This window comes from Naegleria lovaniensis (assembly GCF_003324165.1).
Source record: "Naegleria lovaniensis strain ATCC 30569 chromosome Unknown tig002, whole genome shotgun sequence".
NCBI lineage: Eukaryota > Heterolobosea > Eutetramitea > Acrasida > Naegleriidae > Naegleria > Naegleria lovaniensis.
The window spans coordinates 735806-761883 of record NW_025407824.1 but is presented as its reverse complement, the minus strand read 5'-3'; the positions used below and the strand labels follow the sequence as shown (position 1 = coordinate 761883).

At 36.3% G+C, this 26078-nt stretch overlaps 19 protein-coding genes across 19 annotated transcripts; 9 read left to right on the top strand and 10 right to left on the bottom strand.

Moving 5' to 3' along the window:
- Nucleotides 1-1815: 1815 nt before the first annotated feature.
- Nucleotides 1816-3279, top strand: C9374_007158 (uncharacterized protein; the record flags this gene model as incomplete). The annotated part of the gene is made up of 1 exon (XM_044697098.1): nucleotides 1816-3279. The coding sequence occupies one exon, from the start codon at nucleotides 1816-1818 to the stop codon at nucleotides 3277-3279; it is 1464 nt and encodes a 487-aa protein (XP_044555521.1).
- A 4-nt stretch (nucleotides 3280-3283) lies between these two features.
- On the bottom strand, nucleotides 3284-4320 carry C9374_007157 (uncharacterized protein; the record flags this gene model as incomplete). The annotated part of the gene is made up of 3 exons (XM_044697097.1): nucleotides 3284-3797; nucleotides 3892-4068; nucleotides 4124-4320. The coding sequence occupies 3 exons, from the start codon at nucleotides 4318-4320 to the stop codon at nucleotides 3284-3286; spliced, it is 888 nt and encodes a 295-aa protein (XP_044555520.1).
- Nucleotides 4321-4398: 78 nt separating this feature from the next.
- C9374_007156 (uncharacterized protein) lies at nucleotides 4399-5391 on the top strand (the record flags this gene model as incomplete). The annotated part of the gene is made up of 1 exon (XM_044697096.1): nucleotides 4399-5391. The coding sequence occupies one exon, from the start codon at nucleotides 4399-4401 to the stop codon at nucleotides 5389-5391; it is 993 nt and encodes a 330-aa protein (XP_044555519.1).
- Nucleotides 5392-5480: 89 nt separating this feature from the next.
- On the bottom strand, nucleotides 5481-7608 carry C9374_007155 (uncharacterized protein; the record flags this gene model as incomplete). Its single annotated transcript, XM_044697095.1, has 2 exons — nucleotides 5481-5632; nucleotides 5718-7608. The coding sequence occupies 2 exons, from the start codon at nucleotides 7606-7608 to the stop codon at nucleotides 5481-5483; spliced, it is 2043 nt and encodes a 680-aa protein (XP_044555518.1).
- A 268-nt stretch (nucleotides 7609-7876) lies between these two features.
- Nucleotides 7877-8947, top strand: C9374_007154 (uncharacterized protein; the record flags this gene model as incomplete). Its single annotated transcript, XM_044697094.1, has 1 exon — nucleotides 7877-8947. The coding sequence occupies one exon, from the start codon at nucleotides 7877-7879 to the stop codon at nucleotides 8945-8947; it is 1071 nt and encodes a 356-aa protein (XP_044555517.1).
- Nucleotides 8948-9011: 64 nt separating this feature from the next.
- On the top strand, nucleotides 9012-10041 carry C9374_007153 (uncharacterized protein; the record flags this gene model as incomplete). Its single annotated transcript, XM_044697093.1, has 2 exons — nucleotides 9012-9096; nucleotides 9221-10041. The coding sequence occupies 2 exons, from the start codon at nucleotides 9012-9014 to the stop codon at nucleotides 10039-10041; spliced, it is 906 nt and encodes a 301-aa protein (XP_044555516.1).
- Nucleotides 10042-10097: 56 nt separating this feature from the next.
- Nucleotides 10098-11338, bottom strand: C9374_007152 (uncharacterized protein; the record flags this gene model as incomplete). The annotated part of the gene is made up of 2 exons (XM_044697092.1): nucleotides 10098-11043; nucleotides 11097-11338. 2 exons carry the CDS (start codon nucleotides 11336-11338, stop codon nucleotides 10098-10100), a joined length of 1188 nt encoding a protein of 395 aa, XP_044555515.1.
- Nucleotides 11339-11397: 59 nt separating this feature from the next.
- Nucleotides 11398-12916, top strand: C9374_007151 (uncharacterized protein; the record flags this gene model as incomplete). The annotated part of the gene is made up of 2 exons (XM_044697091.1): nucleotides 11398-11569; nucleotides 11751-12916. 2 exons carry the CDS (start codon nucleotides 11398-11400, stop codon nucleotides 12914-12916), a joined length of 1338 nt encoding a protein of 445 aa, XP_044555514.1.
- Nucleotides 12917-13151: 235 nt separating this feature from the next.
- C9374_007150 (uncharacterized protein) lies at nucleotides 13152-13689 on the bottom strand (the record flags this gene model as incomplete). The annotated part of the gene is made up of 2 exons (XM_044697090.1): nucleotides 13152-13610; nucleotides 13687-13689. The coding sequence occupies 2 exons, from the start codon at nucleotides 13687-13689 to the stop codon at nucleotides 13152-13154; spliced, it is 462 nt and encodes a 153-aa protein (XP_044555513.1).
- A 69-nt stretch (nucleotides 13690-13758) lies between these two features.
- On the top strand, nucleotides 13759-14767 carry C9374_007149 (uncharacterized protein; the record flags this gene model as incomplete). The annotated part of the gene is made up of 2 exons (XM_044697088.1): nucleotides 13759-14470; nucleotides 14568-14767. The coding sequence occupies 2 exons, from the start codon at nucleotides 13759-13761 to the stop codon at nucleotides 14765-14767; spliced, it is 912 nt and encodes a 303-aa protein (XP_044555512.1).
- Nucleotides 14768-14775: 8 nt separating this feature from the next.
- C9374_007148 (uncharacterized protein) lies at nucleotides 14776-16554 on the bottom strand (the record flags this gene model as incomplete). The annotated part of the gene is made up of 1 exon (XM_044697087.1): nucleotides 14776-16554. One exon carries the CDS (start codon nucleotides 16552-16554, stop codon nucleotides 14776-14778), a length of 1779 nt encoding a protein of 592 aa, XP_044555511.1.
- A 43-nt stretch (nucleotides 16555-16597) lies between these two features.
- C9374_007147 (uncharacterized protein) lies at nucleotides 16598-17353 on the bottom strand (the record flags this gene model as incomplete). Its single annotated transcript, XM_044697086.1, has 1 exon — nucleotides 16598-17353. One exon carries the CDS (start codon nucleotides 17351-17353, stop codon nucleotides 16598-16600), a length of 756 nt encoding a protein of 251 aa, XP_044555510.1.
- Nucleotides 17354-17490: 137 nt separating this feature from the next.
- Nucleotides 17491-19059, bottom strand: C9374_007146 (uncharacterized protein; the record flags this gene model as incomplete). The annotated part of the gene is made up of 1 exon (XM_044697085.1): nucleotides 17491-19059. One exon carries the CDS (start codon nucleotides 19057-19059, stop codon nucleotides 17491-17493), a length of 1569 nt encoding a protein of 522 aa, XP_044555509.1.
- A 734-nt stretch (nucleotides 19060-19793) lies between these two features.
- C9374_007145 (uncharacterized protein) lies at nucleotides 19794-20627 on the top strand (the record flags this gene model as incomplete). The annotated part of the gene is made up of 1 exon (XM_044697084.1): nucleotides 19794-20627. One exon carries the CDS (start codon nucleotides 19794-19796, stop codon nucleotides 20625-20627), a length of 834 nt encoding a protein of 277 aa, XP_044555508.1.
- Nucleotides 20628-20717: 90 nt separating this feature from the next.
- On the bottom strand, nucleotides 20718-21806 carry C9374_007144 (uncharacterized protein; the record flags this gene model as incomplete). Its single annotated transcript, XM_044697083.1, has 1 exon — nucleotides 20718-21806. One exon carries the CDS (start codon nucleotides 21804-21806, stop codon nucleotides 20718-20720), a length of 1089 nt encoding a protein of 362 aa, XP_044555507.1.
- A 155-nt stretch (nucleotides 21807-21961) lies between these two features.
- Nucleotides 21962-22827, top strand: C9374_007143 (uncharacterized protein; the record flags this gene model as incomplete). The annotated part of the gene is made up of 3 exons (XM_044697082.1): nucleotides 21962-22454; nucleotides 22535-22604; nucleotides 22671-22827. 3 exons carry the CDS (start codon nucleotides 21962-21964, stop codon nucleotides 22825-22827), a joined length of 720 nt encoding a protein of 239 aa, XP_044555506.1.
- A 96-nt stretch (nucleotides 22828-22923) lies between these two features.
- Nucleotides 22924-23445, bottom strand: C9374_007142 (uncharacterized protein; the record flags this gene model as incomplete). Its single annotated transcript, XM_044697081.1, has 1 exon — nucleotides 22924-23445. One exon carries the CDS (start codon nucleotides 23443-23445, stop codon nucleotides 22924-22926), a length of 522 nt encoding a protein of 173 aa, XP_044555505.1.
- Nucleotides 23446-23527: 82 nt separating this feature from the next.
- C9374_007141 (uncharacterized protein) lies at nucleotides 23528-24864 on the bottom strand (the record flags this gene model as incomplete). The annotated part of the gene is made up of 2 exons (XM_044697080.1): nucleotides 23528-24214; nucleotides 24304-24864. 2 exons carry the CDS (start codon nucleotides 24862-24864, stop codon nucleotides 23528-23530), a joined length of 1248 nt encoding a protein of 415 aa, XP_044555504.1.
- A 182-nt stretch (nucleotides 24865-25046) lies between these two features.
- C9374_007140 (uncharacterized protein) lies at nucleotides 25047-26060 on the top strand (the record flags this gene model as incomplete). The annotated part of the gene is made up of 1 exon (XM_044697079.1): nucleotides 25047-26060. The coding sequence occupies one exon, from the start codon at nucleotides 25047-25049 to the stop codon at nucleotides 26058-26060; it is 1014 nt and encodes a 337-aa protein (XP_044555503.1).
- Nucleotides 26061-26078: the final 18 nt, after the last annotated feature.

The window sequence follows — 26078 nt, the reverse complement described above, 5'->3', positions numbered from 1 at the left end:
AAGTTATTCAAATTGATAGAGTTTCAATTAAATGAGTCATTCAATACTGATAGAGTTTCAACTCTTGTTGAGGTTTTCAAAAAAAAAACTCAACAACCTTAATCTCAACGAATGAAGAGAAGTAGAGAGGATGAACCCACTCATCCTCCTACTAATCCATCTCTTGCACACAACATCCTTCCATTCTGGGATGAGTATTCACAACAAGTATCGGATAAACTTTGGGCATGTTCAAGAGATTCCTTTCATGATTTTAATCAGTACAACAACAAGGGATGGATGGTTCAACTTTTCTCAATTCACTGTCATTAAATCCAAGCCAGTGCTTGATGTTCCACTCAATGTTCACCACTCTATTACAGCGAATGTGGCTTTTGATAACTCTAAAAAGCCACCTCAGCTCCAGAAGGCAAAGAAGAATCAAAGGCGGCCCAAAAATTGCAAGCTGATAAATCCATGAAAATTCGACTCTACCCCAATGAACAAGAAAGGAAAACTTTGAATCAGTGGATGGGAACTGTTCGTTGGATGTACAACAAGTGCTTAGAATTCTCCAACAATTCCAAAGATGTCAAGAAAAACCAGAAGAATTTCAGCACGTTCGTGGTGAACAATAATAATTATCAGAGAGAAAATCAGTGGGTAGTAAATACTCCTTATGACGTAAGAGATGCTGCCTTATATTCTTTTTCTTTTCAAAGTTGGTTTTGAACGCAGTCAACAATTCAGATAGACTGCATTCTAACCCAACTTTGAAAAGAAAGAATGGAATGATTGACAAGTTCATGATCCATTTCAAGAGAAAGAAAGACAGAAAAGATCATTTCATTCTCCGTTGCAATCACTGGAAAAAAAGAATGGACAATATTCATTCATAAGGAAGATCAAGAGCGCCGAACCTTTGCCTGTGAAGCTTCAGTTTGATTCCGTCATTATTAAGAACAAGTTGAACGAATATTATTTATATATTCCACAAGTACTGGATATTAGGGGTGAGAACCAAGCCCCTCATTATTCAGGATAAGTTGAAGCATTGGATCCAGGAGGTAGAGCATTTCAGACCACCTTTGATTTGAATGGATATTCAACCAAATGGGGCTCAGGAGGTGCCGAAAGAATTGGTAGATTATGTTGCGTGTATGACAAGTTACAATCGAAATGGTCTCAATCAGAAGTCAGACATTGCAAAAGATACAAGTACAAGAGAGCAGGAAGAAGAATTCAACAAAAGATTAGAAATATTGTGGATGATCTACACAAGAAACTGTGTTTGTGGCTGTGTCGAAACTACCAAGTGATCTTACTTCCTTCGTTTGAGACTCAGAAAATGGTAAAGAACCTCCATAGGAGAATTAATAGCAAGACAGCAAGAAAAATGTTGACTTGGTCACATTACAGATTCAAGCAAAGACTGCTTCACAAAGCTAGAGAGCATCTGTGGACACACATTTATATTGTCAACGAAGCGTATACATCCAAAACTTGCTCATGTTGTGGACATATTTATACAGTTGGATCATCCTAAGTGTTTCGTTGTCCATCATGTGGCTCAATTTTTGACAGAGATATCAATGGAGCAAGAAATATTCTTCTTCGATTCCTTACTACTCATAGAATTAGTTTTTGAGCACCTTGTGTGTTGGGTCTTCCCCACCTTGTGTGCGTTGGGTCCTTTCCCCTGGCTTTCACTCATTGAGTGTTTGCTTGCAAGATCAGCGCTTTGTTCGATTTGTTTGTTTTGTTCAAATTGTTGATTTAAATAAAGGCGACTAGCATTCCCGCCAAGAACAAACAATTTTCACCGTTTAGTAAAAAATGCAACAACTCAAAGACTTGCTGCAAAGCGAGTTTTCTTCTACAACATCATCGGAGCAACAGTCTTCCAATAATCAAACTGGAGGGTCTGTTCCTTCAACCACAATTCCACTTTCAGTACAAGATTATTTGAATCAGACAGCTGCCAAGAAGGAAATTGGATTTATGGATTTATGTTTATCAGACAAACAAAAATTGGCACAAATACTTCGAGCATTGGACGACAGTAATCAGGAGGCATCCAAGTACAAGCAATTATATCAAGATGAAATGAAAAAGAACGAAGAATTGACGTTGAAAAATCAACAACAACAAGATTTGTTCGAGAAGGAATCGAACGATCTTAAAACGAAATACAACACAAGTGCAGCCAAACTCAAAAGGCTGAAAGAGAAAAGTGATGAAATCATTGAAAAACTGGCTAAGGAGAGAGAACGAGAACAGCAAGAACGTGCCTCCGAAACTAATTATTTGCGAGAGGAAAACAAGCGAATGCTTGAAAGAATAGGAAATTTACAAAAAGATAAATTGAGACTTGAGCGACTTGTGGAGGAATTAGAAATTAATCGAATGTCACTAATTCTACAAAAGAAGGAAAAGAAGGACGCCTCCATTCAAACAGAGGAGCCAACCAAACCAGAACCGATCCAGACCCTGACAGTGGCAACAAACACATCCAATCTGATTTTAAATACTGAGCCACAACCATCTCCTTTGCTCAACAAGTCTATACGGGATCATGCAAGCATCCAAGAGCTTAATTATCGATCATCATCGCCCACATCGAAAAAAGACAAGCCACCGTTACCAACTGTTGACGTAAAACGAAAAAAGTCGAAAAAAACAGCTGCAAGTAACCCTGTGCCAAAAGAAGTTGAGGAATATCATGAAGTAATGAACCGAGTGAGAGAAAGAAGAATTTTGTCACAAAATTTCGTTGACGCTTCCTCTTCAGAAGAACAAAGGCGTTCTCCTCTCTTGAACTATCTTACCACTCCTAAGAAAAACCCTATTACAAACAAAAACATAGGCTCCAGAAGAATTGACAGGACTATTGATGACTCTGATTTGTTAAACATTGTTCAAAAATCAGAGAAAGCAAAGAAAGAGGAGAGCCCTCACAAATCAACTGCAAACACCATGCGACATTTACTTGTTTTTGCGGATACAACATCCTCAAGCACAGATCGACTCCCTGAACCAGCTCATCCACCTCCTCAACCTGAAAAGCTTCCAGAACGAGAAGAGAAGCATTACTCTTTCTCTGAGTCATTTATTTCTGAAACATCTTTCACTTCAGACTCTGACGGAGAGGTTTATGACGAAGATTCATTGATGAATGTGGTGAAAATTCTTGAGGAGCAACAAAATTTGGTCAATCGGTCACTCTCTTCATCGACGTTATCGTCATCGTACCAGTTCACAGACACTTCAATGGAAGGAAAATCATGGTTTGAAAAATAAGTTATTACAAGTTAAATTTAAGCTTTATTTCGTCAATGGGATCCATGTCAAGATGCTCAACATCAATATCTTCAGGATTGACCTCATCTTCCAAGATTACTTCATCAACAGGGAACGAACAATCGTTGGTTGGTAAAGGCTTCTCGACCATAATGCTTTCATTATTTGCTTCAAATTGAGAATAGTTTTCTTGGATTTCCGATTCATGTGAATCCACTTCTGTGAAAAGCACCGATTGATTAACATATGAATTTAGATCATCTAGCTTTGAATATTGGCGTTTTTCTTTCTTCTTGTCTCTTTGAACGAGCTTGGCAACATATAGACCCACTAGAAAGCTTCCAATGAGTGTAATGACCACCACTTGTATTACATTTGAAATGATTGAAATTATCGAAAATATATGTGCCCCATTCGCATGCTTAGCCACACAACTTGTTTCTCTTGCCACCACAACAATGCCATAAATACTCCAACCAGATCTCAAAAAACTGTACAGTATTGCAATGACCACCATCCTTGAATGAGTTGAAAAAATGTTGCATCAATATAGAAAAAAAGTAACCACATTCAGTTTTTGCACTCGCATTCCTTAATATTAGAAACACGTACTTTTTTCCTTTCAAAAACAACACTACGCTGGTGCATAAAAAGGCCATACATGTATTCACGAGGAGCCACGACCAAATCGGTTGGTCACAGTTGTTGCATGCTTGAAAATAAACTCCTAACATGGCAATGGAAACAATCGACAGAACCATCTCCCATAAAAATAATATTATATTTACACTACGTAGAACATGTGTCACCATGATGGAATGTCCACAATATCATCATTACCTACATGCCCGCTTTAATTCGTTTCCGAACCTTGTCTTTGAAAGCTAGTGGTTTTGGAGGACTCAGCATTTGTGGATCAAAGTCTTTGAGCTCTGAACGATGATACTGGATGTCTTCATCATTATGAATGGAAGAGTCCGAATCGGTTTCATCCTGATGATGTTCTTCTTCAATTTGTGCTTTTCTTCGATTTGAAATCATGAATTTTGTTTTTTCGAAATTATTGTTGTACATCGTTTGGGCGCCAAGTGGATTTGGTTTTTCACCAAGTTCAAAAAAATGAAATCATCTCTACTGATGTTTAGCGGAACATCTTTTTTTCGGAAGCTTCATAATATCATCACAAAGACCATTCCGAAGACTCACTCGGTAAACAAATGTTCCTATTCACTATCCATTGGTGTTTCATTAATCACTCATCATCAAAATAATTATCATACCAGTACGTTATCATTCGCTCGAAAAAACACCAAAAAAGAGACCACATCTTCAAGGCTTTCGGAATTTCAAAATAAATTGAAGGAAATGAATTTATCGGCAATAACAACTGAACTTCCTCCAGCCGTACCAACAACCTTTGAAGAACGATTACAACATCTTTCATCCAAAAAACAGAATACGAAAAACATGGTACCCAAACGCATCAGAGATACGAATAGATTGCCTTCGACTTATTGTCTTTATGTAAAAGCAAATTGGGAACAAGCCAAAGACGATTATTTTTCAAACCCAGAATATTTTGATAACCTCTATCCCGATGTTAAAGGACGATTTAACTTGATGACAGCTAAAATTCTTTCTGCTAAATGGAAAACAATGGGTCCTGAAGAAAGAAGCAAGTATCGAGATGAATTTGTAAAATCTCAAGAAGTACGAAAAGCAGAAATAGAAGCAGCTACACCAGAATGGAAATTACTCAAAAAACCAAGACCACCATTCATACTTTTTAAAATGGAGATTTTTGAATCTGTGAAGAAACAATTTCCAAACATGAATTTGCGACAATTGAATCTGATTACTGCGGAATTATATAGAAATCTTCCTGAAGAAAAGAAGGCTCACTATAGAAATACCACTCAAAAAGAGAGAGCAGAATATTATAGAAAGAAAGCAGAGGTTTTAGCTCGTACTAATCCAAGTCAGACAACTCCATCCTTGGGCAATATTTCATCACCACCACCATCACCAACATCAATGGAAGATATTGAATCAATAATGGCTGATGTACCATTGGATTATTTTGAGGATGATGACACATTTACCAAGCATTAACTTTCAGTTTCATATTAAAAATTTTGAAAAAAGGCTAAAACACTTTATTGTACAACCCTGTTTCTAACATTTTACGTAAAATGATCAGCTCAAAACAGGCCGTGATCTCTAAGGGTCTTTTGGAGAATAATGTCCTTAATATCATCGAGTACCATTTGTGCAGTATCTTCATTGACCAAGTCCACAAAATGAGTGTACAAGCATCTCTGTCGAAGCGTTGGGTCTACGTTAATAAATTTATCTATGTGGTCGAGTGTCATTGTAAACAACATTATTCAAAAAAGACATTCTTCGTTGAGAAGATTCAAAATCTCACAACAACTTACCTGCAATAAAACTAGTATATAAAAATACATGGTCTCCAGAATAGTCAAAATCAGGGAAACAGACATTCAGCGGTACTCTCTTAATTCTTCTCTTGAAAATATCCAATTTCGTAAAGAGTAAAATTATTGGCATGTCATTATAATAAGTTACAATTTCTTTAAAGAGAGAGAGAGAATTTTGCATGTTGGAAGAAAGAATATGCTTGTCCTCTTTGGGTTGAGTAGGTTGGAAATGTAGAGGATCCATTGGCTCATGATTTGTTTTGTTCTTGTCCTGATCATGATCTCTCGAAGAAGGATACAATGAAAATGAATATTCACAATACTCGGTCAATGACACTAGGAACACAATGGCAGAAACAGAGTCCTTGTCAAAATGTGAATGAATGAATTTTCTCCTTTCATTTCGTTGTCCAGTAATATCCACAAATTCACAGGGAAATGTATAATTCAATTGAATGGTCTCTATGGCATTCGATGCAATATAAGTAGTGAGAATATCTTTCGAGGATGGAAGATATTTTCGTGAAGCAATGGTATCAATCTTATCAAAAAAGTACTTGGCATTATAAAGTACTGAATTATTCAAACATAATTGTTCAAAATTACTCTTGACACACTTGTCTCTCCATAAACTCTTAAATAATTCAACAGCTTCAGGATTTAAAAAGGTACTCGTAATTCTCTGTCCTTCATCATCGTTGTCACGGTTGGATGGTGTTGAGCTGCTGGGTGGTGACAAGCCTCGAGTCTGTGAAATTGGACAAGTCTCTCCAAGTGAAGAGGAAATACGAGAAGAATGGCTATTATTATTGTTATTAATACTACTATTATTACCAGTGGTTGTTGTTGTTGAAGAGGTACTAATACTTCCACTACTGATATTTTGATTATTAAATTTCCACATGTGTAATAATTGATTCTTTCTCTTAATATTATCTTTCAATTCAGTGGTAGCAGAATTCTTAATGACATATTTGGCATTATTTAACACAAACTTTAAAATTTTAGCTTTAAATTCATTGGCTTGCTCAGCCGTATAGTCACCATCAATTAATTTCACTTTCCGAATCAGAGTACTCTTTCCAGATTTTCCAGAACCTAACACCAACACTCGTACTCGTTTTGGTTTCTTTGATTCCATTTCAATTTGTCGTTGAATTCTTCGATCATGTTCGATGAGATTTCGATCCATGTGAGGCGTCGAAGAGGAAGAGGAGGACATGTTATTCGCACCATGACCCAAAGAATTCCCTTGTGTAGACATTAAATCAAGAGCAGTGGCACTACTGGTCATGTCCAAATGATGACTCGTGCTCGTGACACTTTCCAGATGGTCATAGGATCGAGATCGACCTCTTCGAGTGTTTGTTGTTGTAGAAGACGAGGATGACCCGCGATTTTTTCTTCCTTTTTTTTGTTTTTTCGAATCTTGATGGAGGACTAATTCTTGATGTGAGTCTTCAATACCACCAACACCACCACTACCACCACTACCGATATCGAATTCACCACCACCACCACCACCTCTCGGAGGATGCGAAGAAGAAGAAGCATCGACTATTGAATTATTTTCCAAATTTGTTGATGAACCCGGGTTGGTTGGTGGTTCTTGTTGTTGTAATATATGACGACGACGATGATGATTGTGAGAGGAAGGATGACCAGTCGTACTCAATGTACTACTATTACTACTACTCGTAGCACTTTCATCGTTTGTACAACTTGTTCCAATTCCGTCTTCGAGGAGAGTGGAATGTCCGGAAGGGTTCAACAAGGAGAACATGTGATTCACTCGGTTTTGAGTGGAACTAGTCGTTCGATTTGTGTTGGTACCACCTCCTGTGTTGTTACTATTTACGATGGAATTGAGAAAGGATTTGAGTGTCATGGGTGTGTGTGCTTCGCGAGAGAGAGGTGTATTTTTTTTATGGATGACCATTGACAGCAACGAGATGAATTTTGTATGGAATGGTTGTTTGATTTGGAAATGAAAACGCGGAAGATTATGAAGGATTAACCTGTCACGCAAAATTATCTCGTTTTCTATTTGAAACAAATTAATCTCATTCGTTCTTTATAAAAATTAAATTATTTGAAAAGAAATTTATTTAAAAAATATTAAAGATCAACAATTGGAGATCCAATTTAAAAAAAATATGGACACACCAGTTCATCTTACTCTTCATAATCATCTCTCTTTACAAAATCATGAAAGCTTCCAAGACTTGTTTCATCTGTACGAACAATTGAAATTGAAATTTAAAAATCAAATCCTCAAACGTGCATTTTCTGGTCACTTTTTACCATGTCCTAGCTTGGAGATGGGAGAGTGTGTCGATATTGCCATTTCATACTCTCTTTCCTCTCTTTTAATTTTAACACGAAAGGAATGGTGTCAAACAAAAATACATGTCTTGGATTTGCATTCTAAAAAATTGTTATTTGAAATGGATCACTTAATGGTGGCCAGTGCATCAAGATTATGTATTGAAGATAATTTTGATGGAAATGGAAATGATGCCTTGTTTTTTCAATTCTATTTTGGTGGAGTTTCAAAAATTGATTTAACCAAGACACTTGGTTCGTGTAAGAAAGGTCAAGATCTTGAGCAGGGCCATTATACCATTTGGAGATTAAAGGAAAATAGTCATGATAAAGCAGTCAAAAAGGGACGATCATTTAAGGATAATCTAGTTTTCACATGTCAAGACAGTTGCATCCGTGTACTGAGTTCCTTTACTGGAATTCCATTGCAGACCATTCTATTGGACTGCACAGATGGAAATCCATTTGTGTCATGTATTGATATCACTCCTGAAGGTGATTTAATCATTTCTGAAACTGGAAATAATCGAATTCGAATCATGCGAGAACAGCTGACAAGTGACAATGAACAAGCCAAAAGTGAATGGCAAACCATCAGAATTATTGGGAGATCATTTGGTAAAGAAGGAAATCGTTACGGAGAGTTTTCATCACCAGAAGATGTTCTCTTTGATCCTGTTGGTCAGAATATCATTGTCATTGATTCTCGAAATCAACGAATTCAAGTTCTCAATTTGTATGGACGTTTTGTCGGTGTGAAAAACAAGTACATGGAATTAATGACCACACATTCTGTCCATCGTTACGGATATTATTTGAACACAGGATCAACATTGTGTTTGAATGGTTTGACAGGAGAGTTATTTGTTTGTCATCGCAATAGGGTGGATGTGTTCAAGTGAAGAAAATAATAAAACGAATATGAGTATGAATTCAAAATCAACTGTACCAACAATTACAAAAAAAATGAGCAAAAGTGGACAATCGGGACCAAGAAGTATGGAAGAGATTGATAAAGATCCTCATTTAATATTTTCTCAATATCCTTACAGTAAGTGTTGCTAGAGGATGGTGAGATTTTATGAATTGTATATTTTATGGTGTAATTGATGATATTTTCTTAAATTGTACAATATTAAACATCCCGAAATGATTCTATTGACAATAACCATCAGATGAAAAGACACAGCTACAAGAAACTCCATTCCGAAGATACAATTATAAATTAGATCTTCATGAATCAGTTCGATATTATAAAACATCTAATTTAGAACCCGAAAAATTTGTACATTTGATGATGCTCTATTACGAAAAAAGGAAAGTACATGAAGCTGATTTGTATGAATTGGCACAATATGGCTGTGAGAGTTACCTCAAAGATAATCCGAATATGAAAGACGAATTCAAATTTTACATCATCTTTTACAGAATATATTCGCTAGTGATTTTCATGAAGAAAAACCCATACAGACCGACACATTCAACCATTGAATCATTATTTAAGAAAGGAAAAGAAAGCCTTAAAACAAGTCTTAAACAAGGTCAAATTACTCAAGAGGAAATGGAACATTATTCTATAATTTTTAAGTTATTATATGCCACCTATCTAGACGTTGCTGGAAAATCTCCTGAAGAAGCTCTCTATTATTTTCGGAAGGTCATTATGTTTTGCTTTACAAAGCCATCTATATCAGAAGAAATTTATAACAAAGCAGTCTACAATTTAGCTTTCTTTTTCAACAAGATGAAGATGATAGACGAAGCTGCTGCTTGCTATGATTCCCTCTTTTATATCGCTACATGCAGCACTCGAAAATCAATTTATTTGAATCGAAAAACCAAAAACATGGGAAGACTTGCAGTAAATTGTACTACTTGGTTGATGAATGCTGGCAAATACGAAAAGGCAAGAGAAATTGTAAGCAAAACTCTAAGAGAAGGTCTTTATTCTCGTGACGATGAACGAGAATTGATTAGATTAAAACAGAAAATTTAAACGGAATTCATTCGAATGGTAATTGTGTCAATTTTTTGTTTAATTCAATGTGCTACCTAAATACAATAGCTGTGTAATTTTCTATCTCCACCAGTGATTAAGCAATTTGGAGAAAATGTCCACGTGACCCCACCAACGATGTGATTCTGCTTGTAAGTGGAAAGCAGAGCGGAGGTGTTGTGGCCTGTACTTAACACATGATCAGTCATATCACCTTGAGATGAACTGCTACTACTTGTCGTATCCCAAATCTTGATCGTGTCATACGGATTTGTGGTGGCAAATAGTTCTTGAGATGGATTATTCGAAACGTAGGCCCATTTAAATCGTTTGCAAAAACTGGATGAGTGTGCTAGCTCAGTACGCACCACAGGTAATGAGGTGCCTCTACAATCAAAAATACAAAAATCAGTTCCAATACCACACCCAATCAATTCATTTCTTGATGGGTGTACATCCGAGTCGTGCAGGGTAAAATTCTCTGATGAGGTTTCACTATACTTTAAAGATAAAGAAGGTTTTAACCTTGCACTATTTTCTCTCAAGTCTAAAATATAGCATGTAGCAGGAAAGTGCTGACCAACCACAATCTCATTTGAATTTCTACTTCGAATATTCACAGACGAAAGTGCAGAAAAGGATTCAAATATTGTCTTGCTAACACATTTGTTGCTCTCTTGAATGGTGGTGAGAATGCATTTATGATCTTCACTCACGCTCACTAGCTGTAATCGATTTGCATCTCCACTACTCGTAAATTTCAATCCAGTAATTTGTAATTTATGTGCATTAAAATTGGCTAATTTCTTAATTCTAATGGAACTTGAAGACAAAGTAGCTCCAGAGTGAACTCTCTTCTCAGATTGATAGATTGATACAGTATTTGAACTATCTACTACAGCAAAGGTCAATCGATAATCGGTTTCACACATATTCGCAAAAGCCAACAGTGTAATTCTTTTTCCATGTGTAGCATCCATAAATATTGGTTTTGAAATATCACTATTGCAACAAGTTTAGGTTCATTCATGTGTTTGAATTTTTATCAATCATACCTCACACTCTTGCTATTATGATCTACTTTATAAACACTCAAATACACATGATCATTGCCTCCGTATAAGATGAAATTGTAGTGTTGATGATTCTCCACTGTATTATAGGAATAGCATTCTACATTATGAATAATTTCCGTAATAAAATTATGAACATTGTTTTGAATGGCAGTATTAAGACCAGCATTGTGTAGTGGATGGAAGAATGGTTGCAAATGGCGATATGATGATGATGAAAGCATTTTTTTCTTTTTTGATGATTCCTTTTTGATTCAGCAGTCATGCAAATAAAAAAATAAAAATGAAAAAAGCACTCGCTCCAGTTTCTCGTTTCCTTCAGAACCATCATCAGCGTCTTTCATCATCGCATCAAGGCAATTTTACTCCGTTGATGCAAGCCTGTTATTCTACATCAACCATAACTAGAGATCAAGAGAAGAAGAGTGAGATGAAAAAGGTTACCTTGCTACCAGGTAAGATGATCATTGTGTATTTTAAATCGAGATTGAAAAAATTACGTATTGTATTGATAATAATTTGGATGACTGATACATTTCCTTGTTTGAAAAATACCTCATGATGAATATCAAATAATTACCTTCAATATATTTCGAACAATGTTTATATGTTATCATCATTTGACTACTATTATAGGTGATGGTATTGGAGTTGAAATTTGTAGTTGCGTTTGTGAATTGTTCCACTATGCTGGAATTCCAATTCAATGGGATACTCACCTTGTCACTGGTTCATTCTTTGGTGTTGGTTCCGACACTAATTTAAATCCAACAAGAACCATAGTTCCAGAAGATAAAAGACGTCGTGAAATTGAAAACCCTACTGGCGGAACAGCTTACTCATATTTAAGAAAGGAAAAGTGGTCTCAAGTTGATCCAGAAGTTCACTATCCAGATGTACATCAATCCATTATCACTAACAAAGTTGTATTGAAGGGCCCATTTATGACAAGAGATGTCAGCAAGTCAATTGACAGAATGTTGGCTCTAAAATATGGATTGTATGCACACGTTGTTCCTATCAAGATTCCTCAAAATTTACCTGATAGCGTATTCACGCCATTCCGAGGTGTCGACTTGGTGGTCGTTAGAGAAAATACTGAAGGCGAATATTCAGGCCTGGAACATCAAGTACAACCTGGAGTTGTTGAAAGTTTGAAAATTATTACACGTGAAGCATCATTGAAAATTGCAAAATGGGCTTTTGAATATGCTAGACTGTCAAGAAGAAACAAAGTGATTGCTATTCACAAGGCCAATATTATGAAAAAGTCGGATGGTCTTTTCATTGAATGTTGTAAGGAAGTATCAAAGTCATATCCTGATATTGAGTATGGTGAATTAATTATTGACAATGCTGCCATGCAAATGGTCAAGCATCCAAATTCATTCACAAACAGTGTTGTTGTCACGCCAAATCTTTATGGCTCTATTATCAGTAACACTGCTTCTGCTTTGGTGGGTGGACCAGGATGCATTGCCGGATTTAATGCTGCTGATATTGATGATATGAACAGTGTTAGAGTGTTCGAACAAGGTAATCGACACGTTGCTATGGATATTTCTGGTAGATTGATTGCAAATCCAATAGGTCTTATTCTCTCCTCTGTTCAAATGTTAGAATATATGGGAATGAAGAATCATGCTTTAAGAATTAAATATGCTCTCAATGAAACACTCAAGAATGCATCTACCAAGATTTTGACTCCAGATCTTGGTGGCAGTGGTTCCTCCGTGACATTTATTGAGGCCATGATGAAGAACATTCTAAGAGAAGGTGATCCTCGTATTCATGACATGTAAATTCACCATTAAGCTGCAAGAAATAATTGGGTAGCCATCACTTGAGTGTGTTAGTTGAATCTGTGACTCTGTCAAATAAACGATAATTATTATTTAATCTAACTGAATTGCCCTTCAGCTATTCCAGCATGTTTGGTCAGCCAACCAACGTTGTTTTCACTTGGAAGAATTGACATTTTGAAAAAAGAGATCTCCAAACGAGACATTTATCCATAAAATTATAAATTATTTGAATTTAATGGGTTTTATGATGTGTTCCTCTTCCTCGGCCTCCACCCGATGAAGATGACCTAGAGGAATCATTTCTTCCCGAGCCTCTTCCTGCTCCGGAGCTATGACTACGTGTCCTTTGAGGAGCTGATGTTGTAGTAGAAGCTCCGCTGCTTGCAGTAGCGGCAGTACTGGTTTGCTGTTGCTGTTGTTGTTGAGGCTTACTTCTACTCTTCTTTTGTTCCTCTTTTACTTTGTTAATAATTTCATCTAAAATTCGAATATATTTTAATGTGTATCCTCTGATATATACTTTATCCATTTTCCAAAACCTAGTACCATCTCGGCTTGTACACGTAACATCCTCTAAATTCATATTCATAAATTGATCGCAATTTGTGAGTGTTCCGTTAAATGTTTCTCCGTTTTTTAATTCCACCAACATATTGGTCCCAATGGCACCCTTTAAAAGTGTTAATGGTAGCTACATTGATGACATAAATTTTGAAATATTGATATTAACTTGATGATGATCCGATGAGGCAAGAACGATCACATACCATTTTTTCAAATATTGGAAAATACCATTGAACGCGCACTCAAATCCAAACGTTGGAAATAATACACAAAAAATGATGAAAATTGCCTTGGCTCAACTTCGTTCAACCAACAACCAGGCCTTTAATTTTTCGGTTTGTGAGAAATTGATCAAGGAGGCTTCTCAGCATCATCAGGCTTCATTGATTTGCTTTCCAGAATGTTTTGCATTTATGGGTAATAATGCAACTGAAACTCTAGCTCATGCTGGCTCACTAGATTCGGAATTATTTAAAAACTATACAAATTTAGCCAAAAAATATAACATCAATATTAGTTACGGAGGTTGGCATGAAACTTCTCCATTCAATCAAAACAAAATATTTAATTCTCATGTTTTGGTGAATAATCAAGGAGAAATTATAAACATTTACAGAAAAGTTCATCTCTTTGATTTGAATACAGAGATAGTGAAATTGAAAGAATCTGAAATTACCGAGTTTGGACAAGACTTATTAGTGGACGACAATGGATCCATATTCTCTAAAGACTTAATTGTCGGATTGAGCATTTGTTATGATTTACGATTCCCTGAATTGTTTATTTTGCAAAGAAAATTGAGAGATGTTAAAATTGTGTTGATTCCTGCCGCATTCACGAAGCACACCGGCGAGTTAGGCCATTGGAAGACGTTGCTTCAGGCAAGAGCGATTGAAAATCAATGCTTTGTGGTTGCTGCTGCTCAAGTTGGAAGGCATAACTCAAGAAGAGAGTCGTATGGTCATTCGTTAATAATTGACCCATTAGGTAAGGTTATGAAGTATACCAGCATTCATATTTATTATTTTACATGGATTGTTTCACTTGACCGATGTTAAATTTTATCATTCCACTGTTTTCTTAGGTAAAATATTGCTGGATTTGGGCCAACAAGAGCATGTATATGACTTGGAAAAGCAAGAGAGCCAACCTTTTGAGGGACTTTTAGGAATAGTCGACATGTCAACTTGGTCTGCACAACTGTCCAAAGTTAGAGAGGGCATGCCAGTGTTTGAGCATAAGCGAAATGACTTGTATCATCTTGATATTGTCACAAACAAGTAACCTATACTTTACAAAGATATATCTCCCACTTCTACTTGCTGGCTGAGTAACTCTTCATCTAGATATGATGCATGTTGATCATTATCAAGGGTTTCGTCTCCAATACTGCTCTGAATATTGCTATCATTCATTGCTCCAATATTACTAAATTCACCACTGGTTAGGGCTTCCTGAATTTTCAATCGATTTTGAGATTTTGTGTGATCTGTGATTGGTGAGGGAGCAACAATCTTGTCAGAAAAAAGTTTCATTAATTCTTCGGATTTGTACGGTGATACAATTCTAGAAATTGAGTCCTTAAGCTGAATTTCATAATCAACTGTAGCCATTTGTGTTTTGTTGGCTTTTCCGTACAGAGTGATGGTACCTTTTACCAGATTATTAAATCCATCCTTGATCAAATTGGACAGATATATTTCTCCTTGCCCAATTACTTCACAATTGTCAATGGAATGAACAAGAGTTAATTGTACCACAATTGATCCATTTGCTAAGTAGTACAGGAATAGTTGATTATTTTCAAATTCAAAGATTCGTTCAAACATCAACTCATTTGAAACGCCATTGGTCAAGTTTGAAAGTTGTGTCTCGTGTTTGAAAAAGTCAACTGACAAAAAGAAGGGAAGATTTTCCCATTCCTTAAAAAAGTAGGTAAGATTCGGTATAATGTTAAATAATCGTACAGTGCACCTATTTTCAGAATGTGGCTCAGTGAATGAAACTTTGATCTCCTTTGGTTGAGGTAAAGCCTCAGATGCGTCCTGTTTTGGCTGAACAACCACAGGAGATGCCTCTCTGGATTTTTCTTTCTCTGATGGAGCTTTTTGAGGCAAAACAACTTGTTCTATGGGTGGTGGCATTTTTGGAGATTCCTCCCTTCGAAACACCTCGGCTGGTTTGATACTGGGTGGCTTGTGTGTTACTTGTTGTTGAGATCCAGTAGATATTAATGTTGGCTTTTCAATAATAATTACCTCAGGCTTGTAGGTACTTTTTACCACATCTATCATGGGCTCTTCATCCTTAATGATCTGTACAGGAGGTCTCCAATCGATTACAGGCGGCTTGTACTCCTTCTTGGGCGGCTCTGGCTGAATAATATTCACTTGCACCGCTTGGTGATAACAGAGAGGTTTGGATACAGCAATGGTTTGAACATCTGCATCTAATATTTGTGTTGTGGTTGTCTGTGTTGGAACACTTCGTTTTTCCTTCTTTTCCATGAGCGACTCCATTTGAGCTTCTTGTATTTTATACTTTGAAACTATTTTTGTGTACTTGGTGTGTTGTTCCGAAAACTTGTCGTTCCACTGTTTGATTTCCTGCTTTAATTGCTCAATGATAGTCTCATACTTTTTGTTTTGCTTCTTTTCCTTTAACTTCTCCGTATCTAATAATGTATCCTGTAAGTTCTTGTTTACTTTTTTGAGAGACTCAATTTCTTGCCGTAGTTTCTTGTTTTTTTCTTCACTGTCTGATAGTTTTGCAATTTCAATTTGTTGAAGCTGAATTTTGTTTTGCAAGTCTGAGTTTCTCTCTCGTTCCTCTTTTAAATCTCGTTCGATTTCAGACAGCCGGTTAATCAATTCTTTATGGTTGTTCAAAATATATTTAAAATTATTTTCGGTTTGATCGTATTTAGATTGAAGCTGTTTGATCTTGGCATTTTTACTCCTCAGCTCATGTTGAAGTGAAAGCATCTCCATTTCATGCTCTTGCTTTGATTTGAGATCGGAAGTGGCAAGAGCCATCATTGATGAAGGCGGAGGTTGGTTGTTTGAAGGCATTTTTTTTTGTAAAATTTTGGCGGAAAAACTGCTTTAATACCAATCAGTCACTACTGAATAAAACACAATTGTCCATACATAAAAATGGAAGGCATGGATATTTCAACCAATCATTGGTATCATGGGCAGAGCCATTTCTCTTCTCCAAAATGAACTGTTCCATTTCTTTCCATAAGTGCCACTTATCTTTTCCTCTGAAAAACATGAATAATTCTTCTGATTGATTCAATAAAAAGTGATAATTCACAGTGATTCTATCAAATACTGCAAATTGAGTAGTGGTCGTGTGCACCACTTTGAATTCATCACAGAAAATGTCACTATTCTTTGTAGTGGCTGGAAATATGGAACAAGTATGACCATCAGGTCCCATTCCCAAAGTGGATAGAGTAACTCTCTGATTGGGTTGCTTTTCTAATTCACGTTGTAATCTCTCTTGATAATCTTTCACACATTCATCAATGGGTAATTGACTGTTTGGAAATAGGAGAGTAACTTGGTCCTGAGTAACATTGAGAGAATCCAATACTAATTTTTGGTTACTGTCAGCATGGTCCATCGGAACATAACGATCATCCATTAAAAAGAAAATTATATTCTTGTTGGGAAGGAGTGGTTTTAAAAGTTCGGAAAGGATTTTATAGATGGGAATTGGAGTAGAACCACCACTCAAGCCAATCATGGCACGAGAATGTTTGTTGAGTGCATTTTGAATTCTGTCCATGATGGCTTGAGCACATTGTGTATTGAATTCATTTGGGTTGGTCAGTGGGTGATGGCGGTAGGCAAGTTTGGACATTTTTTAAGTGAGTGTGTGAAAATTCATGATATTCGTTCAATTCTTCTTATTTGTTTCTTTTTTATTCTTCAACGTTATTACAATGTAAGAGAGCATATCATCTTGAAGAAATACTTTAAAGAGAGAGGAGTGAGACTTTACAGATAATGAGCAGCATTGATCGTTCCATTTTGTTTGTACAGTTCATACACCTCTGAAAACTTTCTTGGTGTCCATGCCACGTCCGGCAGGTTTAACAGCTCAAAGGCAACTTCAGGTTTAAGCCTTGTGTGGTAGACGCACTCTCTTAACTTGGCTTGTTTGGCAAGATCTAGTTGGTTCGTATAAATCACTTGTTGACAAATGTCCACAAATGCATCCCGACTTGTTCCAGCATAGGGTCTTAAATGATAGATCAAGTTACTGATCAACAATCGATCAGTTCCTTGTTTGAGAACAAAGCTTGCAGTAAAGGAGAAGGAATCTTTGCTTCCTTGTGGCTTGAAATGAGTACCATGTCCATGAATCGTTAGCATCCAAATAGGTACTTTTTGATTTTGAGAAACGGAATGATAAACGTTGCAATCGACAACCAAATACTGAGTATCCAAATTGTGCTTTGATTTTGGTAAACTTTTGAATGCACCGTCTCTGTCAAGTTTGTTTTTAAAAACTGTTTTGATTAAATATTGAGGGTTTAGATTTGGGTTGCTTGGTTGCAGATTACGTTTCTTCTCGTGAAGCTTTGCGTATTGCGGTTCTAGTAACATGTTATCATCGAGAGAAATGCTAAAAGATCCATGATCGTCAAATAGTGTACTTAGAGCTGGTCTGTTGTCATCGAGGCTATCGAAAAATAGTAATACAAATTTTTCGAGTGCATCACGGTTAATCTCCAGATACACATTGTCAATATTAATAGGAGGAATGATGCTTCCTCGATTCTTAAAAGAGTCAGGAATTAATACAGTGTCAATCACATCTAGAGAAGGGAAATATTGTAGCAATGTGATGACATCTTGTTCACTTGGACGTTCCGAATAACACTTGTTTCCATTTAAATACAGTTGTTTCAAAGACTGCAAACCTGATAAATGTTGAAGATCAGCTACAGTACTAAAATTGTTGTTTGATAGGCATAGACCGGTTAAATTTTGTAAGCCAGTTAACGGCGAAAAGCTAAACAAAGAGCTCAAATTATTATTTCTCAAATCCAACAGATTAACATCTGGATGTTTTTGCACAACTCGTTCGCACAGTTTCCTGTATATCCGAGCTGGATTAAATTCACGTACATTATCAATCAAATATTGATTACTTGCAATATTAGAGAGATCTAGTACTGTGTCTCCGGATTCTGTGGTGGCATATTGTTGCTCTAGATAAGCATCAATAATATCATCTAATTTTGATTTTGTTGGCTGCTGACCATCACCACCAAATTTTGATTTTCCTCCTCGTCCTCTTCCTCCGCGATTGCCTTGATAATTTCCAGATGATGATGATTGAAAATTATTACCATCACCTTGATTAAAGTTTCTATTTGTTCCACCTCTACCTCGGGAGCCTCTGGAACGAAATGAAGTTCCTCCTCTACTAGTACCACCTCGATAATTGGGGTTACCTCCACTACTACTTCCACCACGAAATGAAGAAGCTCCTCCTCGACCTCTTCCTCGTCCACGAGAAAAAGGTTTTGAAGTGGGAGAAGGATAGGGATGAGACATTTTTATTTTTAATATTTTGAATATTCTGTTTCGTTTATCGGGGAGGGGGATCGAGAGCGTGGGCAATCAGACTTTTGCCTTCCATTTTGGGCCTAACTATATTTGTACATCTTAACACACGAATTGTGGCATTACATAATGAATCATATACTGAGCGTACATAAGGGTATGTGTACCTTCTTGGAAGTTAAAATAGATCGTTATATGAATTTCTATTATTTTTCTTTGTTGATCAACCTCATCCAAGCAGATTTACACCTGAGTTTTTCGCATCACAATGCTCGTCAACAATAAGAAATCAACATCTCGAAATCAAAATACGGCAAGATACTAATGTGACTTGCCAAACTTTCCTCAATGCAAGCATAACACCTAATAATTGTGTATAATTAAAGTCTCGACATCCATGACCTCAAATACCGAGAACTCTTTGGCTCAGATCGACAAATATAGTTAGGCCCAATATGGAAGGTAAGTTGCTGATTGCTTCGCTTGTGGCTACGCTCTCGATCCCCCTCCCCGTCGTTTATGCAGGAAGATTTTGGTTGAACCTTTACTGATTTTTAAATGGAATCAATCCATCTCCCCAAAGAGAGCTCTTTCTCACACTCTGAACTTGGTTATGTTCAAAGTTGAAGGTGAACCAACATCAAAGCTGAAATTGAATATTTCATATGAAACCTCGTTTTACCAACTCGAGCTTGAGTTTCAAGTTCATTTCTCAACCAAAAAAAATGTCCTCAAAGAAAAAAGCCTCTTCCCAACACAAAACAAAAGGATCATCGTCATCATCATTATCGGATCAAGACGACAATGAAACTCAAGTGATTGATATCATTAAATTTCCAAGGACTCCTCATCTCTTTGCTACGAACAAGGATGTTTCTCGTGATGATTTAGTGTTGGACGAACGCGATGTGGCCTCCAGTTTTTATTCAGTGGCTCAAGCTCCATTCATTACTCTTGAAGAAAAAATTGATGGATCTAATTTGGGAATTTCACTCGATGTCGAGTCGTATAAATTGAGATGTCAAAATAGATCACACTATGTCACATGCCAATCGCATTCACAATTTAAAACATTGCAGTCGTGGCTGGATGAACATAGTGGTGAGCTCTATGCTCTCCTTTCTGCAAACAATAATGGATATATTCTTTATGGAGAATGGGTGTATGCAAAACACTCCATTTTGTACGACAAATTACCAGATACTTTTATTGCATTCGATATTTATGACAAACATGCAGAAAAGTTTGTCTCGGTTCAGAAAAGAAATCAGTTGTTGAACTTGCATGCTCCCACTTTGTGTGTGATTGAACAAATTCCAAATAATAACGGGGCAAGTCTCACTAAGGAATATCTCATGCACTTGCTGAATACATACAAGTCGCATTACTCCTCTACTGACGAGCCTATTGAAGGAGTCTATATTCGAATCGATGAAGGAGATTATCTAAAAAAACGAGCAAAAGTTGTTCGATCAGATTTTATTCAAGCCATTGATACTCATTGGTCTACAATGGAATTAGTGAAAAATAGAATTGACTTTTCATTAAAAAAGTATTGAGATGAACGGCAAATTGAGATCGTTCAAATGCAAACAGCAAACGATTATTGTGAGTTTTGAAGAACAAATCATGTCAACTACATTCGAATTTTACTTTTCTTTTGTTGTGTATGACTCTAAAGGTTTGCGCAAATTCTTTTTGAATAGTTCATTTCTGTGTGTTAAGGCAGCCTCATAACTGACCTTATCAAAATAGTAGGCATAACCTCTCAAAATAGCTGGTATGACCATCATTCCACCCACAATAGCATCCAACAATGGATAGTTGTAAATATTTACACAAGGGCCAACACCCAATGTTCCACCCACAATTTGCAAATAAGTATCAAAGGATGATGTCACGTAGAATTGAATGGCACTCTTCATCAAATTTCTGACCAGTGAAGATCCTGACTCAACATACGTTTGCAATCCAGATAGACTTGATAATGTAGCACATTCCTTTGGTTTTGTTTCGTTTTCCTTTTTAAAACCCTCTGTGTCAGTATCCACAGGCAATGCCAAATGAATATGAATATTGGTACCTAATAATTCGCTTCTCAATGCTTCAGCGTAACCTTTTATAGCATATTTTGTAGGAGCGTATGATCCGTATCCAACAAATGATGTAATTGAGCATGCACTTCCAACGAAAATAATGTGTGATGATGAATTTCCATCCTTATTGTCATCAAGCATGGAGGGAATAAATTTCTTTGAAACAAGTACGTGACTGAAATAATTTAAATCCATTTGATATTTAAAATCACTCATTGGTTGAAGTGTAGCATAACCTGGTATGGACAATCCTTGATTAATAAATAAATAATCAACTTTTCTTATTAACATTTTCGAGTAGATTTCTTCCAACATGGAATCCACTTGTTTTTCATCACTGACATCGCATGAATAAATGAAAATAGACTGTTTCTCTACGGAATGTGTTTCTAATTCTTTTTTAGCTTGTTCTAACTTGTCTCGGTTTCGAGCAACAATAATTAAATTGGCACATCCTTGTTTTAAACATTCAATTGCAATACCGAGACCAATACCTGTTGATCCACCTGTAATTAATACATTCTTTCCTCGCATGGAATGTTTCATTCTTTTTCTTTGAAAGAGAAAATAATGAAGTACATGAAGAGAACCAAGAGCCACAGAGGTATAAAAGAGACCTTGAAGAATTACTAACAGAATCATCTTGTTCCGAGAGAAGTGTGAGCACTGATTTTTACAAAATAAATAATGTTAAAATATAAATTTGATGGTGAAAGACCGGTCGAGTAAAAAACTGATGGAGTTCAACAGTAACAACAGAAAGGTGATGATGGGGCAATTTTTTCAAATTTAAAAAAATGCGAAGCAACAAAGATCAGCATCAACAAGCACACGAATCAACAACGAGTCTAGAAAATAATAATCATGGATCAACAACAACAACGGAATTCAAACCAACACATGAAGCTGTAAAAAAAACCTCTGTAACCCGATATGTTCTGTATTTTATCGTTTATTCGGTGATCTTTTGGGTTGTGTACTGTGTGTACTTGTACAAGACGGATGCAGCTTTTAAACAAAGTTTTGTAAGGTGGTATTTGAAAACATTCCATCATAAAAAATCTGAAACAATTACAGAAGCTTCATTGATACCACCAGCGTCGCATTGTGTTGATTTTGCAACTTATGGAGCGAAGTTGCCTTTCAAAAAGAGTGGAGGCAAGTCCAGTACTGATTATTTTGTGTTCACTGAGGAGGATTTGGCTCACTATAACGGAGTGGGTGAGAATAAGAAGTTGCCATTGCTTTTGGCAATTGCTGGAAGAGTTTATGATGTTAGTGAAGGCAAAGGTTAGTTTTAAGAGACATTGAGATTTTATTAACTCCAATATTTTGTTGATCTAAAACAATCGAATATGTTCTTATGTTAGATTACTATGGGCCTGGAGGTGGATATAGCTTCTTTTCAGGTAGAGATGGAACTAGATCATTTGTGACAGGGTATGTTATCATGCCTTTATGATTTCTCACATTTTGAACTAATATTATTTCACTTTTTTCACACAGATGCTTTGATGAAAAGAAAGAAGAGTGCACCAGTGAACAATCTAAATATTCTGATTTTACTGAAGAAAAGCTTCAATCGATTAAAGATTGGATTAAATTCTATGATGAACATGAAAAATACAAGTTTGTAGGATTTGTTGAGGTGAAAAACAAGTAAAATCTCGAATTATTCAATAATAAATTATTTACTGTGTCGTTTGAAAGTGGCTCATGTGACAATAGTTTCCAGTTGTGTAGCTGTGACGATCAATGTTTAATGTTGTTCATATGTTGTTGATTCCACACCATTTCTATTGCTGCTGGGCTCTTGCTCTCCGGCCGGGCTTGATAAAAATATTAAAGAGGGATTTTGTTGATGATTATTCACATTGTGCTGTATAATTTCAACTGTCTTTCTTAATTCTTTAATGTTGTGATACAAGTTTCTCATCTGTTTCAACTCTTGATTCAAATCATTTAATCGATTCATGAATGATTCCATACTATCAATCGATTCGTGGACATCTGTACAAAATTTATCCACGGTATTTCTATATAATTCAATGTGTTGTAGAGTTATTGCGCTTTTAGCATACATGGAGGTTTGAAGAGATCCGAGTAAATGATTGAAACTTTCAGATAATAAATTGGCTCTATTTTCTAAGAGTTGCAGAGTTTTAGGATTGAGAAGATCGCTTCTGGTATTATTGAATGGTGGTTGAGATATTTGTTCCGATTCTTGTGATGACACCACCGAAGAAGCATCAGAGGTCGGCACAGTTTCTTGATTTTGCATTTTTTACAAAGAATTTTTGTTTAATATTTTGTCATGTTTATTGTTGTTTGTGATCAGTGTGTGAGAGATTCGTTGAACCGGCTCAATTTTGTTTATCCACCACGTTTTTTAACATGTCTTTCAACTCGTTGGTGTAGTTGGCATTGACACATTCAATGTCATTGGTCATGAATGCTTTGAGGGTGACAAATGTTCGTTCTTCTTTTTGCTCCGTGCTGGTTGCAGTTGAGGTTGTGGTTGTCGGGGTGTTTGAACCTATTCCAGTCCACTTAGTACTTTCGTTGTGGATCAAGGAGCCAACACACGTTTGATTTTTGGCTGTGGCACAGTTGTCATCTTCGTTTTCATTGGGATGGCTTGTTTGTGGTGAATGTTTCTGGTAGAACTTGAACTTTTCACATTCTCTAAAACGAATATCCAACAATAGAATATAACGATCCTCATTTGTAAAGTTATAGGCCTCATGTGTAATGTAGTCATCAAATGCAAACACAACGCCCTCTTTCCAGCAATGTCTAATATTTCCTACACGAATGGCACATCCATGATGATTACTGGTTGGCACTCTCAATCCCATATGCACTCTCAAACAATGATTACTATATCCACAATAACCTTTGTGAGGAGCAATGTAACAAGACGAGGATAAGCAGCTAAATCCAGCAGTGGTGATATGTACATTGTACTCCTTGTTTAATTTGGAGAGTAATTGAACTGATTTTGGGCATTTTGAAGGTTCGTTGGTTAAATCTCGTCCAAATGCAAAGCCCTTGTGTTCAGACCACATGTTCGAAATGAAATTATTAATTCACAAGTGAAAAATTTTGAGCATTTCAGCATGAAAATGATGTAACTTACCAATGGATAAACCTTCCATTTTCCTTTTGTTTTACATATAGTCTCTGGCCATGCCTGGAAATCTTGTTCTCCTTCTTTCAATAAATTATCCAATTCATCTCGTATGATTTGAAAATTATTTTCCAAAGCATCAAAAAACAATCCAATATTGGAGTATTCTTCTCTATTGAATGGATCGTTTCTATAATAGAAACATTTCTTTCCCATATCATCCATTCCTAACCAATCCCAATATGCTCCTCTATTTGTGTTATAAACTTTTTTCATGGTTTCATCACTTTCATGTAAATTGGCAGAAGTAATGATTTCATTTCCGCAGGATGATCGGAAACAACATTTGCAATCATTGCCATCATACCAGTCATGATGAATTTCTGTTAGTTTTTTGATTTTCTTTTGAATGACGGTTTGATCGGTAATGGGATTGTTGTCCGGATTGTTTTTCTTTTCGTGTTCTGTTGGTTCATTCAGTAGGTCCGTTTGGCTACTTTTAGAGGAATTTTGATGATCATTATTTAGTGTCTCATGATCATTGTGGTGTGGTTGTTCTTGGGTGGACATTTCCCAATGATGGCGAGAGTGTTGATTGTGCAATTTTTTACAAAGGTTGAGTGTGAGAGCTGGTCAAAAAAGGCAAAATTCGATGTCATCAAAATGCATTGACTGACGTTGAATCTTTTACACAGCTGGTTTCAAAGCCTTTCTAGTGATAAAACTGCAGTAGCTGAGAAGTGCGCCAAAAAATGAGTGAACAAACCGTTACATATTTTGAAATCGATGGAAATTCTTTTGTCGTGTACAGCGATCTTTGTGTTGTTCAAACAAGCCTTGCTTCCTCGTCAGGAGGGTCGTTCACACATGTGGCAGGAGGAATAACGCCCATCACCACTTCACTCTCTTCCGATATTCCATCTACCTTGTACCATACGAACAACACCATCACTAACAACCATTCAATATCATCTAAAAAGATTATCAAACTAACCATCTCGGATGGAGAGAATATTTACTACAATCATCATAGCATTTCCTATGCGGGACAAGCATCATCCGGAGAAGAGTTTAACATGTTCCAAATTGTACACACCTCCATCATGAAACAAGACAATTCCAAATTCAAATATCGAGTCAATTATATGAGTAATGGAAATCTCAATTTCATCATTAGTATGATTGTGAATCCATCTGGTGATTACATCATCTCCAATATTGAATTGAAAAAGTCATCTAACACTAAGGCAGGTCACATTTCATTATTTCGATATCTCATCATTAGTAAGGAAAATGATGAAAAAACCATTAACAAGCTCAGTAAACAAGCCAAACACTATAATGAAAGTATTGAACAATCAAAACTCGTCGTTGAAGAAAAAGAGAGGATGGAAAAAGAATTGTATGGTCAATTCTTAATATTAATCAATTCAAAGAAGAAGATTATTCAAAAGTTTCATGAAGCCAAGAAACAATCAGACGAGTTGCTCGACAAGGAAAAGGAAAAGAATAAGATCCTTACCGATGAAAAGAAGCAACTTCAACAACAAATTGAGCAATTGAAACAACAATTACAAGCTGCCAAATCAGCTGCAAAGAACTCGAATAACATGTTATTTCGAGGAAGGCTTGTGGATTCACCTCAACTCTCACCTTCATGTTCTGCCCAGGCTCTTGTAGAAGGCTATCAGACACCAAGAAAACCCTCACGAAATGCCAAATGTGTGGATGCTGAGGATTTATTGGACGACTTGACCTTTGAATAAAGACTATCCATGAAACAC